General features: G+C 37.6%; 1 protein-coding gene across 9 annotated transcripts in view; it reads right to left on the bottom strand.

Moving 5' to 3' along the window:
* Positions 1–24464, bottom strand: part of adgrg6 (adhesion G protein-coupled receptor G6) — a 38068-nt gene that overhangs the window by 9673 nt on the left and 3931 nt on the right. Inside the window, exons 2-21 of one of the 9 annotated variants that reach the window (XM_026290728.1) lie at positions 24304–24392; positions 17716–18069; positions 15409–16029; positions 13240–13281; positions 10925–10990; positions 9822–9890; positions 8996–9055; positions 8859–8906; positions 8673–8723; positions 8161–8202; positions 3321–3409; positions 3135–3187; positions 3004–3045; positions 2751–2890; positions 2279–2393; positions 2043–2131; positions 1763–1964; positions 1348–1513; positions 388–522; positions 240–257 (exon numbers count right to left, since the gene is read on the bottom strand). In XM_026290728.1, coding sequence (XP_026146513.1) covers positions 240–257; positions 388–522; positions 1348–1513; positions 1763–1964; positions 2043–2131; positions 2279–2393; positions 2751–2890; positions 3004–3045; positions 3135–3187; positions 3321–3409; positions 8161–8202; positions 8673–8723; positions 8859–8906; positions 8996–9055; positions 9822–9890; positions 10925–10990; positions 13240–13281; positions 15409–16029; positions 17716–18069; positions 24304–24392 — 2491 coding nt within the window. The remainder of the gene's footprint in view (positions 1–239; positions 258–387; positions 523–1347; positions 1514–1762; positions 1965–2042; positions 2132–2278; positions 2394–2750; positions 2891–3003; positions 3046–3134; positions 3188–3320; positions 3410–8160; positions 8203–8672; positions 8724–8858; positions 8907–8995; positions 9056–9821; positions 9891–10924; positions 10991–13239; positions 13282–15408; positions 16030–17715; positions 18070–24303; positions 24393–24464) is intronic. The other 8 variants (XM_026290729.1, XM_026290731.1, XM_026290736.1 and 5 more) reach the window with 8 other exon arrangements.

The following is a 24464-nucleotide window of genomic DNA, read 5'->3' as shown; positions in this document are numbered from 1 at the left end:
GTTTTAAAAGAACAGCTTTTATTAAAAATATCAATATTTAGTAATAATGCAAAAGACTAACCTTTGATCAATTTAACACATTCTTGCTTAATAAAATGATTCATTTCTTTAAAAAAAATCTTGACCCCAAATAAGTCTGAATGGTAGTGTGTTACGCAGTTTAATGCACAATTTAAAGTTTATTCGGAGAAGTTAGTTTACTCAGCACATAGAAAACATCCAGAGATTCATTACCGTACCATGAATGATCCAAAGTGCTATTAACAAAAATATCAATGAGAATTGTCAATATTACATTGTTTTACAGTCCTATAAATAGAGCTTTTTTTTATGAGAATAATTAATTTAGATAAAAATATACAATATAAAAAGCTGGTTCATTCTCACCTGAAAGAGTCCTGTCTTGCTGAAGAACATGAAGTTTATTCTGGACACTTTCAGTGAATTACTCAAGTTCTGCAGTAGTGTTGGAGGCAGAGTGACCACAGCCAAAGCATTCTGGGCTTCTGACTCAAAATCAATCTGAGGAGAAAAAGTGACTTATATTATATGACAATGTGTGTATTAAGGGTATAAGAGCTATGTTGTAACTGCATTTGTAGAGGTTACGGCGCCCTCTGCCAGAATTAAGTGGTAATGAATCCAGGTAGACTCAGGTTGAAGAATCAATGATGCATTCTTGGAGATGTAAAATTGGTTAACTTAAGACTGCACTGAAATGGGATCTAAACGGGATAATCTAAACTGTTGGTAAGCTAATTTGTATTTTTTTATTCTTGAAAATCCCTTAAATAGTTTCAATGATTGAGTTCAACTTCGACTATAAACGTACAAAATGGCCCAAAAAAATAACAATTTAAACTTGAGTATGCTAAAAATACAGAAAATACACTTAAATACTTGCAAAAATATACATTCTGACACTCATGCCCAGAGAAGAGAGAAATGTGTCATTGTCTGAGTCACTCTCAAACTGTACCATGTTGCTTTTTCCTCCCACTACTTTCCAGGAAACGTTGGCTCTTAATCAATGGGTGCAACCTCTGGGCACGGACCATACACGTCACCTCTCATTACACTGCTTTAATTGCTAAAGATTACTTTAAAACTGTCCTGCTAAAATGTTTGGGCAGCCAAAATTACAGCTAAAATGTTCGGGCAGCCTTCCTGAGGAAGTCTTAAGCAAATTTTGCGTGCAGTACATGTTCAAATATACACGCATAACCAGAAATAGACCCCATCAAACAAAACAAATAAAATAAAAAAACACCCTTGTATAAAGACATTTCAAATTTCACATCAAAAGACATGTAGCAGAGAGGTGAACATTTTTTGATGGACGTTTACCTGAGGCTCCGTTGTGTTTGTGGCTATAAATGCACTGAAAGTGGTCCCGTTGAAATTGCTGATGTTTAGAGCAGAAACTCCAACAGCCAGATTTTTGGATGAGATGGTTAGTAAGGGTCCATCGAACTCAATCTTCTGTACCATTTTATCCACTGCTCTGAGAGCTCTGATCATGTCGATACAAAAACAAGAGGCTCAAATGAGAAGATTACAAAACTTCCAGACTGAACACACAAGAAGGCCCTTCACTGAAACTGAAAACATTTGGACGGCAATATTCAGACATTTCTGAGAGATTCAAGCAATATAGTGTAAAAATGTAATGCTTTGTTTTCAAATCAAATGTACTGAGAATACTGTTATATTGAAGCATATGTTGCCATTTAAAACCATAAATACAGGTAATATCACATACGTGTCTGAGGATTCCTTTTGAGCGGCCTTTGAGCTGATCATGACATTGGATATGATAGTGACCACAGTGCTGGCCAGGGTGGCGTTGATTTTGGCTACGTTCACAAGCTCATTGACCTTGAAGACAACCTGTGTCACCTCCTCGTTAGAGAGCTCATTATTGCTGATGTCAGCGAGCTGCACAGCCACTTCCATAGCATTCTCTGAACGGATTCAAAATAAGAATGATTCAATTTGGTTTCGATTTCAGAGGAATGTGTGCAGTGTGGATCAGAACCTACCTTGTGAAACTGAAATGCTTGTTATGTTAGTGCAGTTTCCACGGTCCGGGAGGGTCCAATATGATGTATAATTATACTGGCTAATCATACTAAAGAGTGGAAAAAACAAACGCAAAGAATTTAATAGACTTTTTGTTTTAACACGTCGGCTACAATATGATCACTGCTTGTAACTACTTCAATTAATAATTAATTCCCATTTGCATCTAGATCAGAAGCTATCAGCATTTACTCACCAAGTCCTGGATGCGTTTTGCTCTTTGTAAGGGAAACAGGGGACGTACTGGGTGACAGTGGGTCTGCTCTCTGGCCATCTGTAGTGGAATGGGAACTCCTCGGCCTGGCAGTTTTCTGAGGTAAAACAAACACAGAAACTAAATTAAAAGGATTCACTTCTAAATGTTTCTTTAAAGAGGAGCCATGCTTCTGAAAATGTCCATCCTTCCTTATAACGTGTACTGAATACATTCAAAAGTTTTACTCTTAAGACATGAATGATCCTTGAAAACATGTTTAAATTCACATTATGACTTTGCCAACTAAAACCTGCTTGCTTGATGCTGCAAGGTATCAGCATTCAAGAAAAAGACCATATCATATTTTAATAATGGGATCACAATAATTAGTAAGGGTTTACATGAATGCTTTTTCTTTAGCCATTTACAAGTACAGGGCTACTGAAATTGAACAATATGGAGCATGCCATACCCATTAAGTTCACAGTCACACCGTCCAATATCAAGCCATTGCCGATTGCAGGGGCACTTCTCAATATGTCCTCAATCTCTGCTTCTGCCAGACTTACATCTGTGGTATTCTTATACACCAGCAGGGCCATGTAGGTTTGGCTGAGAAGAATGCAACATCACATCATATCTTTTAGACATCAGAAAACCAAATATTGTGACACATAGTCACTATTACAAGGTTACAAAATAGTTACAGTCTGCAAATGTTTTACCGTATATCTGTGGCCCTTGAGAGAACAGTGCTAGGTTGGAGACTGAAAAAGGGATGAGAGTATGATTGCAAATATTCATAATTAAAAAAAGAGATGTTTATTTACACTTTAAACTTAAAAAAGAATCCTACCTGACACTATCAACATAAACTCTGTAGATCCAGTTTTGAAATGTTTGATTGAGCTGTAAAAATCACAGAAATTGATTAGTAAGCAGTAACATGTTTACAAATAATTACAAATTTATAAAATGATCAGTTATCTTAATATCCATTAATGGGTTTTTAAAACAAATGTATATATATATATATGTGTACCCATTGAGATATCATCGTCTTGGCATCCCTGTCTGCAGTGTTTGCTTGTTCATCAATAACCACTAAGGATATTCTGTAGAAAATATCCTCTGGAAAAGGAGAAGATGGTACTTTTTTAATTATCAGTCGAAACACACTTTGCTTAATTCACTTTTATTTCTGTGTTGCATAGCAGTAGATATGTAATAGTAATAAAATATATATCTTATTAATTAGCAATTTTGAAACAAATGTGCTCTCAAGATAGAGCTTCTAAATCAAATCGCTCCAAAGTGTTGTAAAAATGTATTCAGTATAGTAGATCTGGCAGTAAAAAAACCCTAGTTTTGAGATCTACTGCTATGCTGCACTTCTATCACAAGATGGCTCTCATGTATCTTGAGTTGTTAGTGCTGCACTACTTTATAATGCATTAACTACACCATGCCAAGGCTTTTCTTAGGAGACTCCTAATATTATGTAAAAAACTTATTTCCACAAATTGAAAATATAAGAGAGCTTTCTTAGATAACACACTGTATTTTCACTCTACACCCTAGGTAGTCACTCAAAATCATCAGAGTGTAAACTACTAAAAGTGAGGCTGAACAGTTCAATGTAAAATATTCATATAATTAAATAAAGCAGTCTCCTAAGAAGAAAGAATGATACAAATCTGGATAATTACAAAAGACCTATCTTCTAAATTTGAGTGAGCGAGTAACAGCCAGTACATGAAAAGTGCTGAAACACAATGATTGTCAGAACTGGCTATTGTTAATCTTACTACTTCTAGTAAATCACAAGGAATCAAAAAAATTAATTTGCACACCGAGAAGACTGATTTGCCCCCAAAATTGAACAACCTTCATTCTACGATCACTTGCTAAGAAAGTCAAGATTCAGCAATAAAAGAAACTATCTCTCTTTCTAAGGTCTAGATTGTTATTGGAAAACATACTGTTCCCGGTTGAAAGTCCACACAGACATGTAATATGAAAGGGAGCTTTACATGGACATATGGCCAGTTCATGAGGCTCTGTAGTGGTCCCATTGGTGGCACTAGTATGCACAGATCCAAAACCTGTGCTGACTGCAGTGGTTGGGGTGTCGACTGTGCCATTTGTGCGGACAAAAGACTGGCCATCAATAGCTAGAGACGGATGCGTCTCGCTATCTGCGGTGGCGGGCTGAACAACGAGCACATTGTGGCCATGGCTGGAGGGGTTTGCTGATTCATTCTTGGCCCAAAATGGCCACTTTGTTGTTGAGGAGTGGACATGTTTAGTGTCCAGCAGGTCTTCGCTGTGGCTGCTTGAGATACCCATTGATTTGTTTGGTTGGATGACTGAAATGGAGGCAAGTTCTGATGGCGTGCTACTTGTAAAGGTGGAAAACCGATGAAAAGCAGGGTCTGGTGGGGACTGAGATGACAGATCTGCACCAGTCATAGTCATTTGCAAAGGAGCATGAGTGGGCAGCATGTTCGCTGACAATGATTCAAATGTGTGCATGTCTGTTCTAAGCAATTCATAACCTTGAAAAGTGTTTGAATGGCTTATAGTGGTCACGTGTGCAAAATTACTATGATAATCAACAGAGTCACGTGTACTGTTTTTGTTAAATGACTTAGAGCCTTCTGAGGCATTTAGAGAAGATGTTGTGTTGAGAAGCCATGTGGTAGTTGTGACTTCAACGTAATTGTGCACTGGACTTACTCGACCATATGCACCAGAAATAACAAATCCGTCATGATAAACCTCTCCTTCAGACTGAGAAGGAAGGACATGGCCAGGCTCTATGAAGTTAGAAATGTCCATTGTCTCTGATTGATACCTGGATTTGGTTTCATAAGGTGAGGCCTCATCTGGTCCACTCTTACTTATTGAATTGAACAAAATAGAGGGAAATATTGCAGTTGATGAAATTTGAGAACTCTCCCAATTGGATTTGAAGTAGTCCGACCATGCTGACGTGACCATGCCATGTTCTGAGCCAAAGTCAACAATTTTATGGGAGGGCAAACTGAATGTGGGCGACACATCTATCTTCTCCACTTTCTTTTGGGAATCTGAGATAAGGGGTGAAGACTGAGCACCTCTCCATTCATCTGTCAGGCCCACCACAGAACCGTATGGTAATTCCGAACTTGCGCTGACAGAAATATGAGGCATATGTGACAATTCCCTCAGATCAACCTCTGAAGGATTAACATCGCCTTGCCTACTTAAGCCTCTGAAAACTGTCTCTGGCAATCTGATTACACGCGATGGCTCCAGCGCCAGAGGTGAATCTAATTTGGACAGTCTGCCCACTATTGACGTAGAAATGCTGCTTGTGATGTCTGGATACGCAGTGAGAACACTGCGAGTTGGGAATTGGCTGGAGTCAACAGCTTGAGGGTTTTCAGAGAGGATGAATTGATTGTTCATTGAGGGTAAAACCAGGTCAGCATTGTTTTTGGCATCCGAGATAAAGAGACTTTGGGCTGAGCCAGGTGTCAGAGATGGGAAAACATCAGTGTGAGGCCAAGAAGACAACAGACTCGGTCTGATGGCCTCTGTCATTAAGGAGTCACTTTGAACCCCTGCAGAAGGCATTGAATTTAGGGGCTCAATAAGAGTGGCAGCACTGTGGGTTGAATCCATAAGCAGTCCAGGCACCAGCTCGACACTATGAGAAGAAGTGAGAGAGGAGATAACAAGTGTCTCTGTTGTGAGGGAATAGCTGCCTTGCAGAACGAGAGAGCTCGCTGCCAAAGGCTCTTTGAGTAAAACAGTTTGATCAGGGAGATTGTTGAAAGAGCTCTGTTGGAGGGTTGATGAAAAATAGGAAGGGGTAGTATCAGTAAGACTGTACTCATGTATAACCGCTGTGTGCTCAACGGTGGAATTTTTCTGACTGTGTTGCGCATCTTTAAAAGTGTCCTCGGTGGCAGTTGCCTCTGAGAGGCCCCAAGGCACAGTGCTTGTTAGCTTTACATCCACAAGTTGTGTGGGCAACCGCTCTGGCCATGCTGCTGTTTGATCAGAGAGACTCTTGAGCTCAGGCTGGATCATTTGCACACCTGTTCCTCCCGGAGACATGGTGGGAGATGGGATAAGTGTCCAGCTGCCGTCTGTCTCCTGTCGCTCTGAGACCTGTGCCAGCTCTGACATAGCCCAGGGTAAACTAAGGTCTGACTGACTGTGTAAATGTTCCTGTTTGCTAACAGCCTGTCTTACAGGCCCGAAAGTCGTGGTGTTGACAGTCGGTACACTTTCTACCTCTAAGAAAGACATGTTATGGGGGATGGCAGTGGCCAAACTTTCATCCAGGGAGTAGGTGGAATCAAAGTCGAACAGGCTGAAGACATCATCATCCAAATCAATGTCGTAAAAAAATGCCTCTGGGCCAAAACCAGATGGGTATTCAAGTATCTCTGTGCTGTTCTTGTCACTATCGCTCAGGACTATTTGGGGAGCTAGTGGTTTGTTCTTACGATTACTATGTGATGGCACCTGGAAAGACTCAAAGTCTTCACTCTGATTGTGAGCGCCTGATTGCCACGGAGGTTTCACCTGGGAATAGGCTGGCCTCATGCTTGTAGAGTCTGTTTTCTTGGCAACTGGGGCCATTGTAGATGTTTTCGACAAGTGGGATTCATTCGTCATGCTTATTGTCGGTTGGGCTGGCGGCTTGGTCAGATGGATTGCGGGACGTTTGTGTGGTCGAGTGACGGCAGCCTCAACTTTCTTCCTCACGGGCCAGATGAGGGGTGTGGAGATGAAGCCGAGTGGTGTTTTGGGGCCCCGGGGAGCGGGAGCAATAAGAGGCCTAGCAGGGGGAGAGCCAGTGGATGGAGTCTCAGCACGAGGAGTAAACCGCAGTAGTGACCACAAAAATGCAGCCCTCTCTTTTTCTGCTCCAGCTCAATTATTCAGAGGATCCCGGATTTGGTAAAAATGAAGAGGTCAGAGCAGGCTATTATTTATCTTTGCAGATATAAAAAATGAAGAGGTCAGAACAGGCTATTATTTATCTTTGTGGATATACAGTACACCATACAACAAATCAATATACCTGAAAACCAACCTGGGAAAAAAAAATCTCAAAAAAAATATAGAAGTTAGAACAATGACTGTTTGAAATAAAGCACAAATATAATCCAGTCATTGACACATTGCTGGTGACTGTGAAGTAGAAAAAAAACAGAAACACGGGAGTTCAGGAAATCTGTCTGGAAAGCAATGCTAATGTTAGTGCAGAATAAAGCACAGAAAGATAATATTGCTGAGTGCTATGCACAAAGTAAAAGAATAAGAATGGTAGTTAATTTAGCTTTGCTACAAGCAAGAGAAGAGTAGAGAACTGTTGGTTGGCGGCCAGGAAAGGCTTTAGTTGAACACATTTAGAGAATTTAAGAATATGCAATGAAAGAGAAGATCGAAGGTAAGTGTTTAAAGACTGTTAAGACCTGAAAAAAAAAAAGAAATAATACAAAAAGCTTTCAAGATTCTGACAGATATATACAGGAGGTAGAAGTCAAGTCCAAATTGAAAAAAAAAAAATAAAATAACAAGCTAATCACAGCACACACTTGACAAATAGAGTTAGAATAGTGTTTATTTATACAATCAATTTTGAACATTCTAATATTTGATAAATATACAAACCATGCATAAAAAATGGGTAAGAGGCCTTTTTATTTGCTCCCAGAAACTTTCAGAGCTTTAACAATTAGCCAACTGTTTTAATTTCCGTTCCTATTTAACCAAGCTAGCAGTTCCCATTCTGCCCACACAAATGAAAGTTTAGCAGTGACATCCCCTGGTAAGCACAAGCAAGCCATTTATGACATGAGATAACAGGTTTGGCTTACCAATGGTTTTGCGGTTGGACAGAGTTGAGTTAGTAGCAGCAGCTGCAGATGAATGAATGGATTAAATGACTGATGAATGGTTTAGGTAAATGAACACACACACACACACACACACACACACAAACACATAGTAAAGCTATGCATGAGGACATGAGACAAAAGTCCATATACTGCCATGCAAATTTGTTCTATTTATTGGGCTTTTTTGTTTTATCTTTGTTGGGCAATGCAAGGTATCTGCCAAAACATTGTTTAACTATTATATATATATAAAAAAATAAATAAATAAAAAAAAAAAAACAGGCAACAGCACATTGTGTGTCCAAATGCCACAAACATGTTACATGTATGTAGACTGACAGTGCATCAAATAAACATAAATCTGTTAAAATAATCAGATATTGGAAACATACAATCAAATGGATGTAAAAGCAGATCCTAGACAATGTGGAGTAATTTAGTTAATAAAATAGGCATTTGATAATACATCTTTTGTAGAAGTGATGTCTTACCAGGGTTGATGGGTGGAGGGTTAGACTGAATTAAAGGTGATGTAGTTGGTGCTAATGATGGCACACACAGACATGTTATAGGTTTGGTTAGTAAGGCAATATGAAACAGCACACATTTGTATATATATATATATATATATATATATATAAATAGCTAAATCTTTGACTCAGTAACTGTTAGCTTACCAGTAGTAGTTGTTGTTGTTTTAGCACTAGTAGTTGATGTGAGTAGAGCTAGCATTGGTACAATGTATTAGTGAGGGCATTTTTCATACCTCATTAAACAGAATATAAAACAGTAGGAAACCTAGATACGTGCTTACCAGAAGTTGTGGTTAGAGGCATGCTAGAAGTAGATGTGTATGAAAGAGTAGTAGTGAGAGCTGATGAAATAAATACAGAGATAATGAACTCTACTGACATGCATCCATCTTTCAAATTATAAAACTAACATCTACTGCTTCATAACATAATTTGAAAAATTTAGATATACATTTGACTTGGAATATAACAGTAGTAAATACAATTTATGTCATAATTTAAACAAAACAAGGTTGAATAAATTATGACATAATTGATATTTTTTAGGGGGGAAACTATCCACAGTTGTATACAGTAAAATGCCCCATATGGAATCTATTTAAATTTTGACAATAAACTGCATTGTTGCTACAATATTTGATGCTAGAAGGGGGAAAAAAAGATGAAAAGAGAGTGGAAAAGACATTTAAAGGGAATTTATACTTTCTACTAACTTTTAAATCACTTGTAAACTGCAATTGGTATGACAGAAATTTGCATTTCAACCAGACAGACTTTCTTACTTAAAAAAAAAAGAAAAAAAAAAAAAAAGAAAATAGGGACATTATCATTAGAGTGCTGTGATTCAACCAATTCATCATATAAAGCAACCATTCTCATTGACATTTTTTCAAATCTACTTTTGAGCATTAAAAAAATAAACAAAAATGTATTTATTTATTTATAAAGCATTTTTTTTTTTTAATGGAACATTACTTTCAAATCTAATACTGATGTTCTTCGAATGAGTTTACCACCACCTGTTCTGCATTAGGCAAAATACATTACCCTTATGAAACAAGAGGAACACAGGCATAAAATGATGAGAAGGCAGATGTGAATGCTTACCATGGGTTTCTGCATTAGTAGGAATGATGTTAGTGGTGGCAAAGGAAGCGGTGGTAACAGTTAATGTTGCTGGTGGCAGGGATGGAAGAAGGGCACACTGGCATTAAATGAAGGTTAGAGTGAAACCAAAAACGCAATTAAAAGCATAGCGTGAGAAGAATATGGAAAAAAAGAGAATAACCAAAAATGAGAAATATGACATGTTGGGCAATAGATTATTGTTATTAACTTCCTTTGTTGAGTCAGACATGTGCATCAAAAAAGGAAAATCTTTTCTTGGTAGTTCTCATGTCTTCCTCACAAATTTCTGTCTGTTTCTACTAGTAATTTTCTAGAAACACCCAATAGATCAAATTCTATGTAATGAACCATTGTGAAATTTCAAGGAGGCAATTATATAGAAGCTACCCATGATTCTATATAAACTGATATGGATTTCTATGCAAAGATATTTTAGCTCCATCATAGGTTGTTTCTGCACACATGATACATTAAAACAATTATGACGACAACAATAGTTCAGTGACGAATGACATTAATTCAAGTTTATTTCTCAACAAGAAGACTAACTTTATTGATAGAGTGACAAATCTCCAGGCATCTCCACGAATATGCCATTTTTGTACTTCATGGGAATGAATATTATGCAATGAAATTTCAGGAGACCAGTGGGAAAAAAGCATGGGACATTGACCTTTAATGGCCATTACTAAGGACAGGAGGCCTGAGGATTCTCATGGCTCCCAGATGATGATAGACGTTTACTGGCCACCAGTTCAGTTCAGTTCCTTAATGAGCGGAAGGAAAGCTGTTTTTGTTTGTCACGCCTACGCAAGTACTAAGACTTGCCAATTAAGTATTACATATAATTTTCAAGGAAATGGTTGTATTTTAAACTCTTTCATGTGAAAACTAGCAATCAAATTAAGAGACAAAGGATAAATGTCAATCAGCAAAGTCATAAATGAGTCAAAAAGTTAAAGATTTTGATGAGACAATAATTGTTTATAATGAGTCAACTCATTATCTAGAACAATTATCTAAAACATGTTTTGAGGAATGCGTTCAGCATGAAAAGTTATAATTAGGATATTTCTTCCTACCTGGGCAGCCAAGTCCAGAGGAAGCACAACCCGTGGTTCCCGGGGAAAGAGTTGCTATGTCAGTGCCTAAGAAAGATTTGAAAATGCTCATTTGACATTTTATAACAAATGAAATGTTTGAAAAATAAACGGTTCTAAAGTAAAACTAAATAAATAGCCAGCATAAGAATGCCGCGTTCACGTTGTGAAAACATATTATATTTAAAATTCAAGAAAGTATCTAATAAATCTTAACGCTGCACAGAAACACATCTAAAATGAATCAAGTTTGAGATGGACAAACTTGGACATTCCCAAAGCACTGTCAAAAACATTCATTCTCTCTCTTTTGCATCCTTAAATAGAAAATTCTAGTCTACCTTAGGACAAGATTTGGATCGTAAAAGTCTCAAGACATTTCTCAGCACTCCTCTGGGCTTTGACAACGGAATGTGACCTCAAAATGTCCAGACTGGAACTTGAACATCAGCGATTCAAAGGTGGAATTTAATAATTTGCCACAGTTGAATGACAGAAGTGTTGTGCAGGCTGGTTTGATCGAGGCCCAGGAATGCCGCTTCTTCTCAACACAAATCCATTAGGGATGTGTGAAATACCGATTGCATCTTCTTTTGCTTTTCAAATCTTTCCAATTCATCCGTTGACATAAAGCTCAAGCTGTGTCCAAGCAGCATGCTTTAATGCTCGAAGACACCAAATCTGTCAAATAATTTAAAAGCCAGACAATCCGCAAGAGCAAAACCTCAACTTGCAATGCAAATCCATTGGTTAAGCTTTAGTCAATGAAATCCTCATCAGACCATGTCTGAGGATTGGAGAGATGACCAAAAGTCTAGTCAATAAATCTTTTGCACGGACCAAAATGTTAAAGGTTTTCCCAGATCGGTTTGATATTTTCCGCCTTTTAAGAGTCTTGATGGCTAAAGGATTTACTACATGTACATTAAGATGCTATTGGTTCCAACAAAAGCTGATTATTTTTGACATTTTCGAATACAGTGTAACTCCGACTTAACCTCAGAGCACTAGTCACTTGTGAAAAAGATGATTTGATTCAGGTTTCAGGGAGTAATCCATAGCACATCATAGGATAACTTCAAAAACTCTTTAATTTCTTAACGGAGACGTCATGTTGCGACAACTGCCTAGTGTTATATTGCAGAGTCTCAGATCATCCTGAACTTCAGTGTGTTAAAAGGCAGGTTGAGGGAAAAAAAAACCTCAGATGTTCTAAGGATAGGTTCCTCTGCTGTGTTTACATGCAAGGTGGGATCGCTGTCTCCCACTGGTCTTGTCAAAGGATGAGAGGGAACCACATGAGTAGCCAATGGAAAGACAGGGGAGGACAGCGTTTTAAAAGCATGCTTATTAGTGACAGCATTAGTTTTGCTCCAGGCTATACTTCACGGGCCTCTTGACTTTATGCCAACATCACAAGCACAGCTGGTTGTAACTGAGCAAAGGAAATAGTTATGTGTCATAGGTTCCAGCGTCTAACTGTCTACAGAGGGCTGAGGGGGTCTTGCACTGCTCCTGTCAAGGTCAAAAATAAAAAAAAGGGGGCAAAAATGCCTTGGAATAGGTCTAGCGCTGAAATCGCAAAAATGAAAGATATATGAATGGAACAAAATAATGTTTTAACGGGGTAGTTCATTTTTCACCCCCATTTCGTCCCAAACCCGTATGACTTTCTTTAGCAGAATACCAAAAAGGTATATTTCTAAAAAATATTCTGGTCACTCTTTTTAAAATAACGAAGCTCCAAACTGAAAAAGGCACCATTAAAATATCATAAAGACGTATAATTCATGAACGAATCAGATCTTCTCAGACTAATCATGTGATCCAGTTCACAATATCAGACTAATTGATTTATTCTAGAAATAGACAGATCTGGTTATCAGGTTTAACTCACTAGATTTTAATATTTTCAGTGAATAATAACTTAAAATTCACAAAGCTGATATAGTGACTCCAGATGTGCTGATATTTCTTATGGTGCTTTTGCATTCTTTATGAAGCTTGGAGCATCAGTTTCCATTCAGTTCACATCAAGAGAAGAGAGTAACCAGTGGCATGTTGGAAATTAACCTGTAAATATAAGTATATGCCAACAAACATCAGCTTTCCAAACGTCCGTCAGTAAGAACATGAGCATTGTTCAGCACATTTGACTGTAAATAAACTATACACTGGGCAAAAAGCATCTATAGGTGCAACCACATGTTGAATGACATTGTGTACACATCATGCATGACCTTCACAGCTCATGCAAGCAATTCTGCACATATTAGGCATGTTAGCAGTACACTCACCACTAGTTGAAGCTGTTAAGTGAATGCAATTTGGGTAACAGACTGCAAAAGAAGATGAGAAATTAGTTGCCTTTAAAGACGACAGTTAGCATAAGCACTTAATTCAAGTTAGCCAATGGCAGCGCTATGTATATCAATTGCATACAGTGTCTATCAAAGAAATTTCATGCTTTGAGATGGACAGATAATTAAAAAGCCTTTGAAAACATTAATTACGGTATATACAAGCAAACAGAGTCCACATTTAAAATCTTGGATGCGACATCCAACTAAAACTTAAGTCAAATAGTTTCAAAGTTTTTGATAACTTACTCAAATAAATGTTAAAAAAAGATTGTGCACCATTTATGAGATAGGCCTATTGCTTTTGTGAAATTTGTGATGCACAGGATGGTGGTCAGTCAAGGCTATCATTTTCAGATCATTTGGTCATCAGCAAAAGTAGAAATAATCAAATTTCAATATTCATACATGTTACCATACACAATTGTACCTCTCAAGCAAATTAATTTACTACAAAAAATTACTTTGCAGGCTAAATACAGTATAAATATTTTAGATTCTGCACTAGTTACTTACTTTATAAAAACGCATTTGTGATGCACATGCACAAGATGGACAAAAAAAGCAAAGACAATAAGTATTTTTCAATCAAACTTAGTTTTTACTCACTATTTTCATGTTAATAATAAAATTTGCAATGAAGAAACTGTCAAAAAAGAGACGCATTTTTAGAGCTTTGAAGCCCACTGTATATTAACATAAAAAGACAATGTGTTGCTAATGATTTGCATATGAGTAGTTATCTAAGGAATCAGTACCCTTTCTGTTCTGATGTCCTCCTGACAAGGAAATACCTTTAACAGGAATCTATATAGGCAATTTAACAGGTTATCCAGAGAAAATAATTCCAACATAACTTCCAAGACTAACCCAAACCAAATGTTCACACAGGACATACAGCTTTATCTGTCTTAGGGCACAGAGCACTACTGAGTGAGTTAATGCTTTTGATCTGAGGCGCCATAGTTTAAAGTGACACTTTTTTCCATGGGCTGCTGATGTGCTGGGCATCTAGAGTTTCAGGAACCTAACTAAGTGGAAGAAAGCAGTCCCTGCTGAGGCTTGTTATGCATGTGAGTCATGCCTGCTTTTCCTCTATTCCACTCAAAGCTCATTCCTCAACGCTGAGAGTTGGAGGGCATTTAAAGGACTTTGAAGGACTTTTAAAGCGCTGTCTTAGGTAGCAGAATAAGAAAAGTTTTTAGTTTATCAGAAAGTGTAAAAGAAATGGGTGCCTTTAAATTTGGAATTAACATTCATTTGTTTCAGGAAAGTATCTGGAAACCCTTTAGCTGTATAGCTTTTCCCCCTTGGATTCCAGTGCGATACAATAACATTAATTTATGTAAAATGGAAAACAGCACTTATATATTATTTGTGTGGTTGTATAGACTTAACCAAACAACATTTAGCATGCACATCTTTGTTGAATGTGGTCAGTCTGTGACCACCTCTGAATGGTCTATGGTCACTATGGTCTTTTCTGTTGGTTTAAAACTACAGTACAGTGTCTAATAAATACAATTTCCCTTTCTTTCTTATGTATCTGTATTTGCTTATGTATTTTCAAACACTTTCTACTTAACCAAGTTTACTTCTACATTTTTATATAAGATTTTTTATCTGTGAAATTAATCTGAAATTACTATGATTGAATACCACTAGAAACTAATTTTAGATTTTGGAGTCAAGCGTGTCAACAATTACGTATTACATGAAGTCATGGATGCACATGGCAGAGCAGTGCAAGGCGGCAAATTTTTGTTTATAAAGCATATAACATTACTTTTTCCTTTTTTTTATGTTTGATCATTTCACTAGATAAGATCCTTATTCCTTGTCTGGTATCGTGTAGAGCCCTTTGAATCTGCACTGAAACTTTTGACCTTCAATCGTTTGGTAGCCATTGAAGCCCACTACAAGGGGAATAATCCTGGAATGTTTTCATCAAAAACCTTCATTTCTTTTAAAAAAAAAAAAAGAAAGATTTAAACATTTTGGATGACATGGGGGTGAGTAAACCATCAGGAAATCAGAATTTGAAAGTGAACTAATCTTTTAATTTATAATAAATCAGCTTCCATAGAACTGAAACCATATACTCACTACAGCTGAGAGTGCTGTCAGTCTGCATATAACTGCCTGGCATAGTCCAGAAGCGATGATCCCAGTCAATGACGTTTCCCTCGACATCACAGGTGAGGACAGACAACTCAGATTTGGGCATGGCGTAATCCCACAATCGGAAATTGTACATGAAGCCATCCAAATTCTGATCATCCACACTGACCGAGCTTGACCCTTTTCCTGCAAGTTCGAGGATTCCCCCACTCGGCAAGGTGCAAACCTGAGAGGCTGCGCAGATTTTGGTTTGATAGATGCCTCCAGAGTACACTGCCACAAGGCCGGTGGCCTTGGTCCAGGTGAGGCAGATGGGCGTCATGCTGGATGTGATGTCTGAGCTGGTAAACAGGTCGTTTACGGAGCAGTAGGAGCCGTCAATGAACAGCTCCATGCCTCTTTCTTTCTTCTGAAATGCCAAAATGGATGTGCCATCAGCATCAGACATGGTAAAGATAGTCTCTGTGCTCTTCTGGGAAGTGCGGGAGATCTCAAAGCACACAGTGAATGCAGTGAGAACAGGAATGAAGACTGAATTGGCCACTCTCACTACATTCTTGCTGCTTTTTGGCATTGTGACCTTCTGGTTCCTCAGTGCCACAGCCACTGCAAGAGTAAAAAACATTAGATCTTAAAATATATGACAAATGCACACACTTAGTTATTATGGAATAGAAAATGGTTCATTCAAACCTTTATGATCTCCAAATTGGTTCAAAAGCACAACACAGACTAAATTCAAATGAGAATCAGCTAATATGGAATAACTGTTCCATTATACACACAAGAGAAAAGAGAAGAGAAACATTAATGTCTGAAATCATCCAAGTTTGTCAGGAACATTATATTAAGTAATCACTCAAAGACAAGCTTCTTAAACTTCTTCTAAACTGGGAAGTCATATTCTTTTTGCACACGTTAAAAAAACGCTTTTAAGTCAGATTTGCTGACACATTTCATTTAATTGGTGGAAGTTTGTGTCTGTTGGCCATCTCTTTATAAAAACCACAAGCAATGGAAAAACACACCTCCAGTTGTAATATCAAATCCCTGCACTCTATATTCATGATGCTTTTTGACATAACCAGACATCTGACACTACTGATCACAGAACAAGCAACGGGTTTGCAGTACACTAAACACTAATGAGCTTGATCTCAAAGGTGTTTCATTTCAAACCTGTTTCACTGGGAAGATAATAGAAAATACAGCGTCTAAATCTGTAAGCTACTGGTTACTAATGGGTATCTTCACACCTGTCTGACTTCATAACAAAGGTGTTTTTTTGCAGGTTGTTATTTATTTTAGAGAAGTGTATGCTTTTCCATTGAACATAACTGTGTCCGTCAATTTATACAGGCACCCCTGTCGCCTGATAACGAGCCTACACCTAGAAATTTGTAGTTTTGTTCACAAAAAGAATTACAACCACAAATAAAAACAATGTGTGACTTCCCAAACTCTTTCCATGTTTCAAAAACATTCTACAAAAATCATGTCTTCAAGTTAAACCAATATGACAATTTAACATTTTAAGTGAATTGTTTTCCCCTCAGAGTTAAAAAAAATAAATAAAAAGAAGTTAACTATTTTACACTTTACCTTAAAGAATGTTCAGATCATTCTGTTCCAAAAACAGACATTCATTTGTTTATGAAAAAGAAGCAAAATCTACTATACCAGTGGGCATGAAATTAAATATATATTATCTGAAACCTAGCCTTATTAGGTCACAAAATCAAATGAATAAATTAGCATTTTTTTCTTTCTGAAAAACAAGCAAAAAAAATAAATAAATAAAACTGATTAGAATACTTTACAGGCTGAAAACTCTTGTTGACAGAATTTAGAGAAGTGCTGAATAAATAACTCAATAAAGTGAAATGATTGTGACCGTGGTCATAAGAACATAATGTGATGATAGGGTGAATGGCAAAGCTATATGATGTGAGCAGTTGTGATATGAAATGGAGAAATAGAGTTCAGCAACATAATCTTGATAATACTGCTGTCTGTGACATCTGATGATTCTTCACTACATTAAAACATTGCTTTCGCTGTCCCGCTTGTGTGGAAAGATTATCTGTTTTTTTTTAAGCCGCAAAACATAATCATTGGCATCCAATGAACCATAACAGGATACAATTTTTTTTCTTTAATTATACATTATGAAATAAATAAATAATAAATAAAATTATTCCTTAAAGTCAATCATCAATGAAAAAAAGGATAAATTAAAATATCTTAGATAAATAAACATGCTGTGAAGAGCTCGCCATGCAATAAACATACCTTGTTTGTAACTGATATGGAAGCCTTTCTTTTGGACACTAAAGTCTGAGGTAAAGGAAATCTCCATCACATTGCCACTGGAGTTGAGAGTTAGTCCATTGGGTGTTAAGCCGCAAAAGTTGGTATCGCTCGTGCCAGTTTTGATGTCGATGCGGTCATAGATGCAGCCGGATGCTTCCTCGAGCTCAAAATCTAGGAAGGTGATCTGCACTATAAAGCCAGTCGGGGCCTGTATGGTCCACTTGCAGGACTGACTGGGTGGGTAGTCATTGGGGTAGCAGGGGGAGGTAAAAGAGCCCTGGGAGTCAGTGAGCACCACATTGCAGCTGACGCTACTCTGGCAGCTCTGTGCTACTGCAAGCAAACAGGTCACATGTCACTTTAGCTCGCAAAGTACAGAAGTATTAGAAGAGGCCAAGGACAGGAAAGGCTTCAGGTGACAGGAAGATGCGTTTAGACAGCTGTTGGGTTAGTGCATTGACAAGGACAGAACGAAAGGGAGACAGATTTCAAGTTTGATCGAGATCTGGTACGTTACTTTTAGCAGTCCTGGAGCCATTTTCCCATTAAGACAACCTAGAATCTTCAACCATTTCATGGACTTATGACCAACGTCACCAACCATATCCTTTAAGATCCCTCAAGACAACTCTCGGATGTGAAGACTTCAATGGAAAAAAAAAAAAACTTGACTCAGAGACAATGGTCTCTGTTCATGTAGTCCTGAAAAGCACATAATCAAAAACCACAGCAGTCTTTGGCAAATTGAGCAGCGCTGAGCAATTAAACTTTCTCAAGATGCAGTGGCTTCCTCAGGACAAGTTTGATGTAAGTAAACAAACATTTCTGAGGGTTATATTTCATAACCCATTCCAACAGTCAAAGGACAAACTAATCTCAATGATTTATTATATGTTCTCCAAGTAAATAATACTCCATGAGTTTTTTTCTTTCTGCAGAAACAGTTTTTCATTTACAGTAACAATACTGTTGAGAGCAACCAACTGAGTTTTCCTGCATGAAATCTTTAAAGGGGGGGTGAAATGCTATTTCATGCATACTGAGTTTTTTACACTGTTAAAGAGTTGGATTCCCATGCTAAACATTGACAAGTTGTACGTTTGAAGGAGTATTTTTGTTCCAAAAATACTCCTTCTGGTTTGTCACAAGTTTCAGAAAGTTTTTTTTCGAGTATGGGTCTGTGTGACGTTAGATGGAGCGGAATTTCCTTATATGGGTCCTGAGGCACTTCTTCCGGAAGAGCGCACGCTCCCGTAGAGCAGAGCACAGACATTCACTGATCAGAGCGAGTGCGAAATGTCACAAAAGAAGTGTGTTTTTGGTTGCCAGGGCAAGACAACCCTGCACAGATTACCAAAAAAAAAAAACAGCACTAAGGGACCAGTGGATGGAGTTTATTTTTGCAGAGCATCGAAGGAGTTGTGCAAGTGTTTTTGTTTGTCCCCTGCATTTCGAAGATGTTTGTTTTACAAACAAGGCCCAGTTTGACGCCGGATTTGCATATAGTTTATTTCTTAAGGATAATGCAGTCCCAACGAAAAAGGGTCACGATCGTGTGTTGGAACCGCATGCGCTGAGTAAAACTGCTTCAAATATCTCTGTGTTGTTAACTTAGCTATCGGCGCGTAAGCACATCAAGTAAACAACATGCGATGTTGGCATAAAACTGCCCTTTCCGAATTTACACCTTAAAAAAAAAAAAGACCACATAAAGTGGAACTTAGTCATTTTCCAAAACCACTAAGCAAATATATACAGTTTCAATACATACTACATAGAGACGTCCTGATGTAGTCTTTGAGGCTGCTGCTCTTGCTAAATTTCAGCCTGGATCATAAATAAATGGCTGAATCTGACTGTTAGCCATGGTTTGTTTTGGATGATGGTTTTTTTCCTCACGGTAATCTCACAGCTTCCACATGCTCTCAACGCAAAAGCCTACTGGCGCTCGTGATTCTTTAGCTCCGCCCACACGTCATGCCTCCATACGCTCGTATTTTTCCGGGGAAAAAACGGTACAGACTATCTTTCTCTTATAAATATAATAAAACTAAAGACTTTTTGGAGCTTTGAAGGATGCAGTACTACTCTATAGGTACTCAAGATTAACCCCCCCCACCCCACCCCTTTAAACTCTTTGCATGAAACATCCCAGAATGAAGGTCCACTAGTGGCCATAAATGTGGAAGTTGGCTTGAACCTTGCAGGTATAGTCATTGTACCTCAGGAGAAACAGGAAATATGGAAATTTATGGCTCTACACAGATTCCGGGAGGGAGACAATAAAGCACTTTAATGATGAGAACTTCTCTCTATTAGAATTGAAGGATAGAGGGCCTTCACCCTAGAAAGGAAAATGATCTTCCGTTTAAGAGAACACAAACTTAACCACAGAGTTCGCTCTCTTCAGAGACCCGAGTCATTACATGCCTTGTGTTCACCAGAGTGGACAGTTGATATAAAGGCTGAATTTCAGACCACTTACATTTCAATCCAAACTGTCAAGAGGCCAAAACCACACACTTTTCTCCTTTCTGATTCTGGTTAGAAGTGGTCAGACATCTAAAAGCATTCCTAGAATCAAAATGTCTTTTTATAAAAACTACGAATGCACATTTTCACTACTGTTGTAAATTATGAACTTTGTTCACTTTCTAACAAATTTGGTAGGAATCATATCATGTCTAAGACAAAGTCAGGTCCAGACCAAATACACTACAAGGTAAATGTGAATGAGCTTTAAAGGATACAAATTACTAAAATACATACTAGCGAAATACACAATTTTTTTATTGCAGAAGTTTTACTGTTTGCCTCAGGTCAAGTTTTATAAATGTACAAAATTAACGTATAATTTCTTAATGGAATAACACTATTAGAAATGTTTGCTTGTGCTTGTTTCCCATACCCCTGTGCCAGCATTCAAGCCAAATTTAAATTGAACTAAATACGTCAAGAAAAGGCAAAATGTGATTAAAATGACTTTACTATGAAGAGTGACTCTTGGCTGTATTTCTGCAAGTTGTAAACTGTAAAATAATTTAACTAAATAGATTTTATATATGTAACTACCTTATTTTTTATTTTATTTTACGTTGAAAACACCAGCAGGCTCTACAAGCAAAAAACACTTCATAAATGTATAACAGCTCCTTTTTATCGGAACGTAAGCTAATGTTTCTACACATTTGCATTCTCTTGGTCCCTCCTGGAGGATCAAATACATCACACAAATCATAATGTTAGACCAGCCTGAGCTGGGTCACTACAAAACCCACCACTAACAAGACCCCATCGACACACCTGGGACAGAAAACGGTGGAAAATTCATATTAGTTGTCCAGCAAAAACAAGTAAAGAGGTGAGGGGAAAAAAGATCATTCTTTCCGCCATCATGCCTGGGGTTTAAACAAGCAAGGAATGGGATCAGCTTTTGACAGGTGGCCTGTGAGTGTTTTGCAGAAAGAGACTGAAATCACTATTGGACGGAATCACGCTACTGGAATATCCTGCTGTTTTATAGTTGTGTGCAAAGCTGTCGGAGTGGGCCACAGTAAAAAGCGGCACGACTAACTGTGCTACAGAAGCCACAGCTCTAACTGGCACGATATATGCTGCTCAGATCCTGGTTCCCACCCAGGATGGGTTCATCTCAGTAGTGCGTCGGGGACTGAACACGTCACCTGCCTTTTTAAATGAATTTCATTTGCACGAACTGTACAAAACAGGATCACTCCACTCAAAGGTCATTTACTCGCTATGAGATCATTCACAATAAGTACAATTTGTCTCGTTCATATACTTTGTGTAAAAATATCTTTAATAGCTTATAACAGCTTTCACTATGTGTTGAGTATAATTTCATTACATGTGTTGAAAATGAAATGAAACATACACGTAATTTATAATGTTAACCCGGTTATATTTTATAACGTGTAATTATATCACACATTTATTAAAATTTATTCATTTTGCTCGAGATGGAACAATGTAATTTTTACAATTAAGCACATTTAACATTTTATAAATACTGTTTAAAAAAAGAATTCAACTGAAAAAGGCACTGGTTTACTAACCAACTTTTTCACTATAGCAATTAAACAAAACAAAAAACTACAACAAAACAAAACAAAGCCAAGCCAAGCAAAGCAAAGCAAAGCAAAACAAAACAAAACAAAAAAAACTAAACAAAACAAAACAAAACAAACACTGGTGATATGGGATTTGCAAAGTGTTGTGAAGTGACTGCTGATGAAGTGAAGGTCAATGAAAGAATGCCTGCATGATTTAAAAGGAGAAAAGGAGAGCTTTGATCTCAAAATGTCCTTTTAGAAGAAGGGCGCTTCGGGAAGATGCCAAAAGATGGAATGCCAGATACATGGATCTCAGGCTAAAAAGGCCTGAGAGATTAAAAATAGCCCTTTCAGCAGCGTCACATTTTGTGAAAGCTTTAATCCTGAAGCGTCTCATTTCTCTCACTCTCCTGGCAGTTTACCTGCTGTCTTTGTACCTCAGGTGTGCTGCATTCATCTGCCAAGGCTCAATTAACAGTTCACCCAAAAATGCGAATCCTGTCATCGGTTAGTCAACTTTCTGTCATTACGAATGCCTGCGTTATTTTCTTTCTTTCATGAAAAAGAAAAGGAGATTCAAGGCAGAATGTCCAAAGTGTTCTTTTTCATATAAAATACAAATAAAATAACAAAACAAATAAGCGGCTATATGGGATTTGAGCACTGTTGAGAAGTGCCTGCTGATGAAGTGGAGGTCAATAAAACAGTCCATGATGCATGCCCTATAATCCCACTAAAATATAAATGTGACTACTTTTATGACAGTTTTATGAGGCGTTTTATAATTTTGAATCATAGAATTATAAACTTTGAAATCCGTTTTCATTGTATGAGGAAAACAGCTCGGACATTCTGCCCAGCATTTCATTTAGTGTTTAATGGAATCAAGAGAAAATAACAAGGGCTTGGAATGGCATGAGGGTGAGTAAATGCTATTATTTTCATTTCTGGGTGACCAGTTCCTTAATTGAATCCATCACTTGTGCACTTTTTTTTTTTTTTGCGTTGCTCTTGATCAACATGGAGGAGCTGTTATAAGGATTCAGTGAGGTTTAACTCTATAAACACACCCATGGCTCCTTGGCTTATGAAGCACGGCAGAAAAACAAGGGCATCCAAGAACAAACATGTGACAAGTTGTGTGTACAGTTGCGGTTTCGGTATGAAAACAAGCAACAAACGCATATTGCGAACTTATGCACAAAGGGTTTGGTCTCTCTATGGGCCATAATCACATCTGGTTTTAATGACAACCTCTTGCACAAGGACAGTAAAGATTCCATGTCTGGGATGGAGAGTCTGTGTGCGCTGTTTACTGAAAGTGACAAATCAGATCTAATCAACAAATATTTTCCAAGTTTGTACTACATTTGATTTAGGCGTGATTTAAGTGAGGTCTGGAATGCCTACGAGAGGCAGACATCCTAAAATGATGTTCGAAATTGCTCTTGGCCTTCCCCGCACAACATTATTCCATTATTTGCTTTTGCTGTGGCTTACATTAATTGAATTTCATTGTTTTGAAAGAGTTTTAGCACTTGCTCGTCCGTTGTTTAAACTATTATAGCGTTTTCGAAATTTCCCTGATACTGATTCCCAGCATTAAATCTGATCTTTGCTCTAAACCATTTCTGACAGGCATCCAAAGACCGTAAACGTTCCTTCTTGGACCAATATAACAGTACGAACAAATAAGGCGAGCCACGGTATGTGACTAATATTAAAAAGACACATGCTTTTCATATGCAGCGCACAGGGATCTTATATTCTGCAACAACAGGCCGATTAAGGATTCAAGCTGCCAGTTAAAGCCAATGTTTTTTTGGTTCTGAAATCATTAATAACACGTCTGAATTAGAACTCAGTCTCAGGAGAAACTGTCGTAAAAAAAAGATTAAGTCCGCTGCAGAAAACAACTACAAATGTTGTGCGTAATGACTGGTCTACAAACAGAAGCAGTTTTGGTAAATAGTTTAGCCCACTAATGCATGCTGTGAGACCACTGACAAAGCCAGATCTCACCCTTGGGTCCTGTTTTATTTATATATGGAGGAGTAGAAATAGGATCTTTCTTCACGACTAAATTGAATGTGGCGTTATTTTAAAAAATGTCTTTTTATAAGATATTTTTCATGTATAACTGGTGGCGACTAGGACAAGGACAACCAAAGTATGTTAAAGGTGATTAAAAAAGCATGACAGAGCAAGAAAGTGATTTAAACAAATGTAAGGAAGCTGATAGAAGGTTTAAAGCATGCATATACTGTACATATAAATTAAACAGATAAAAGTGAAATAAGTAAACTGCAAATATGAAACAAGACATTAAAAGGGGGAAAAGATGAATTAATGAAATGGAAGCAATGTTGATTAGCATGAAGTGAAATCAATATACATATAAACTCAGATCAGAACTGAACTGTGGCTTACTTTTCCTGATAACACACTATTTGTTGTATAACATTTTACATTTACAACTGTAGAGCTCCTTTACCTGTGGTCGAAAAGCAGAGCAGCAGCAGGAAAACTGGGAGAGCTTTCTGGAACCTCCATCTCCACCACCTACCACTGACGAACGAAATCCTGCCAATCAGATTTAGCAAATTAAATTTCAAAACAAAACCGCAATTCAATTTATTACTTACATGTCATTTT

The sequence above is a fragment of the Carassius auratus genome, chromosome 20 (assembly GCF_003368295.1).
Source record: "Carassius auratus strain Wakin chromosome 20, ASM336829v1, whole genome shotgun sequence".
Lineage (NCBI taxonomy): Eukaryota > Metazoa > Chordata > Actinopteri > Cypriniformes > Cyprinidae > Carassius > Carassius auratus.
The sequence above is the reverse complement of the archived record's forward strand: the minus strand, read 5'-3'. Positions and strand labels throughout refer to the sequence as shown.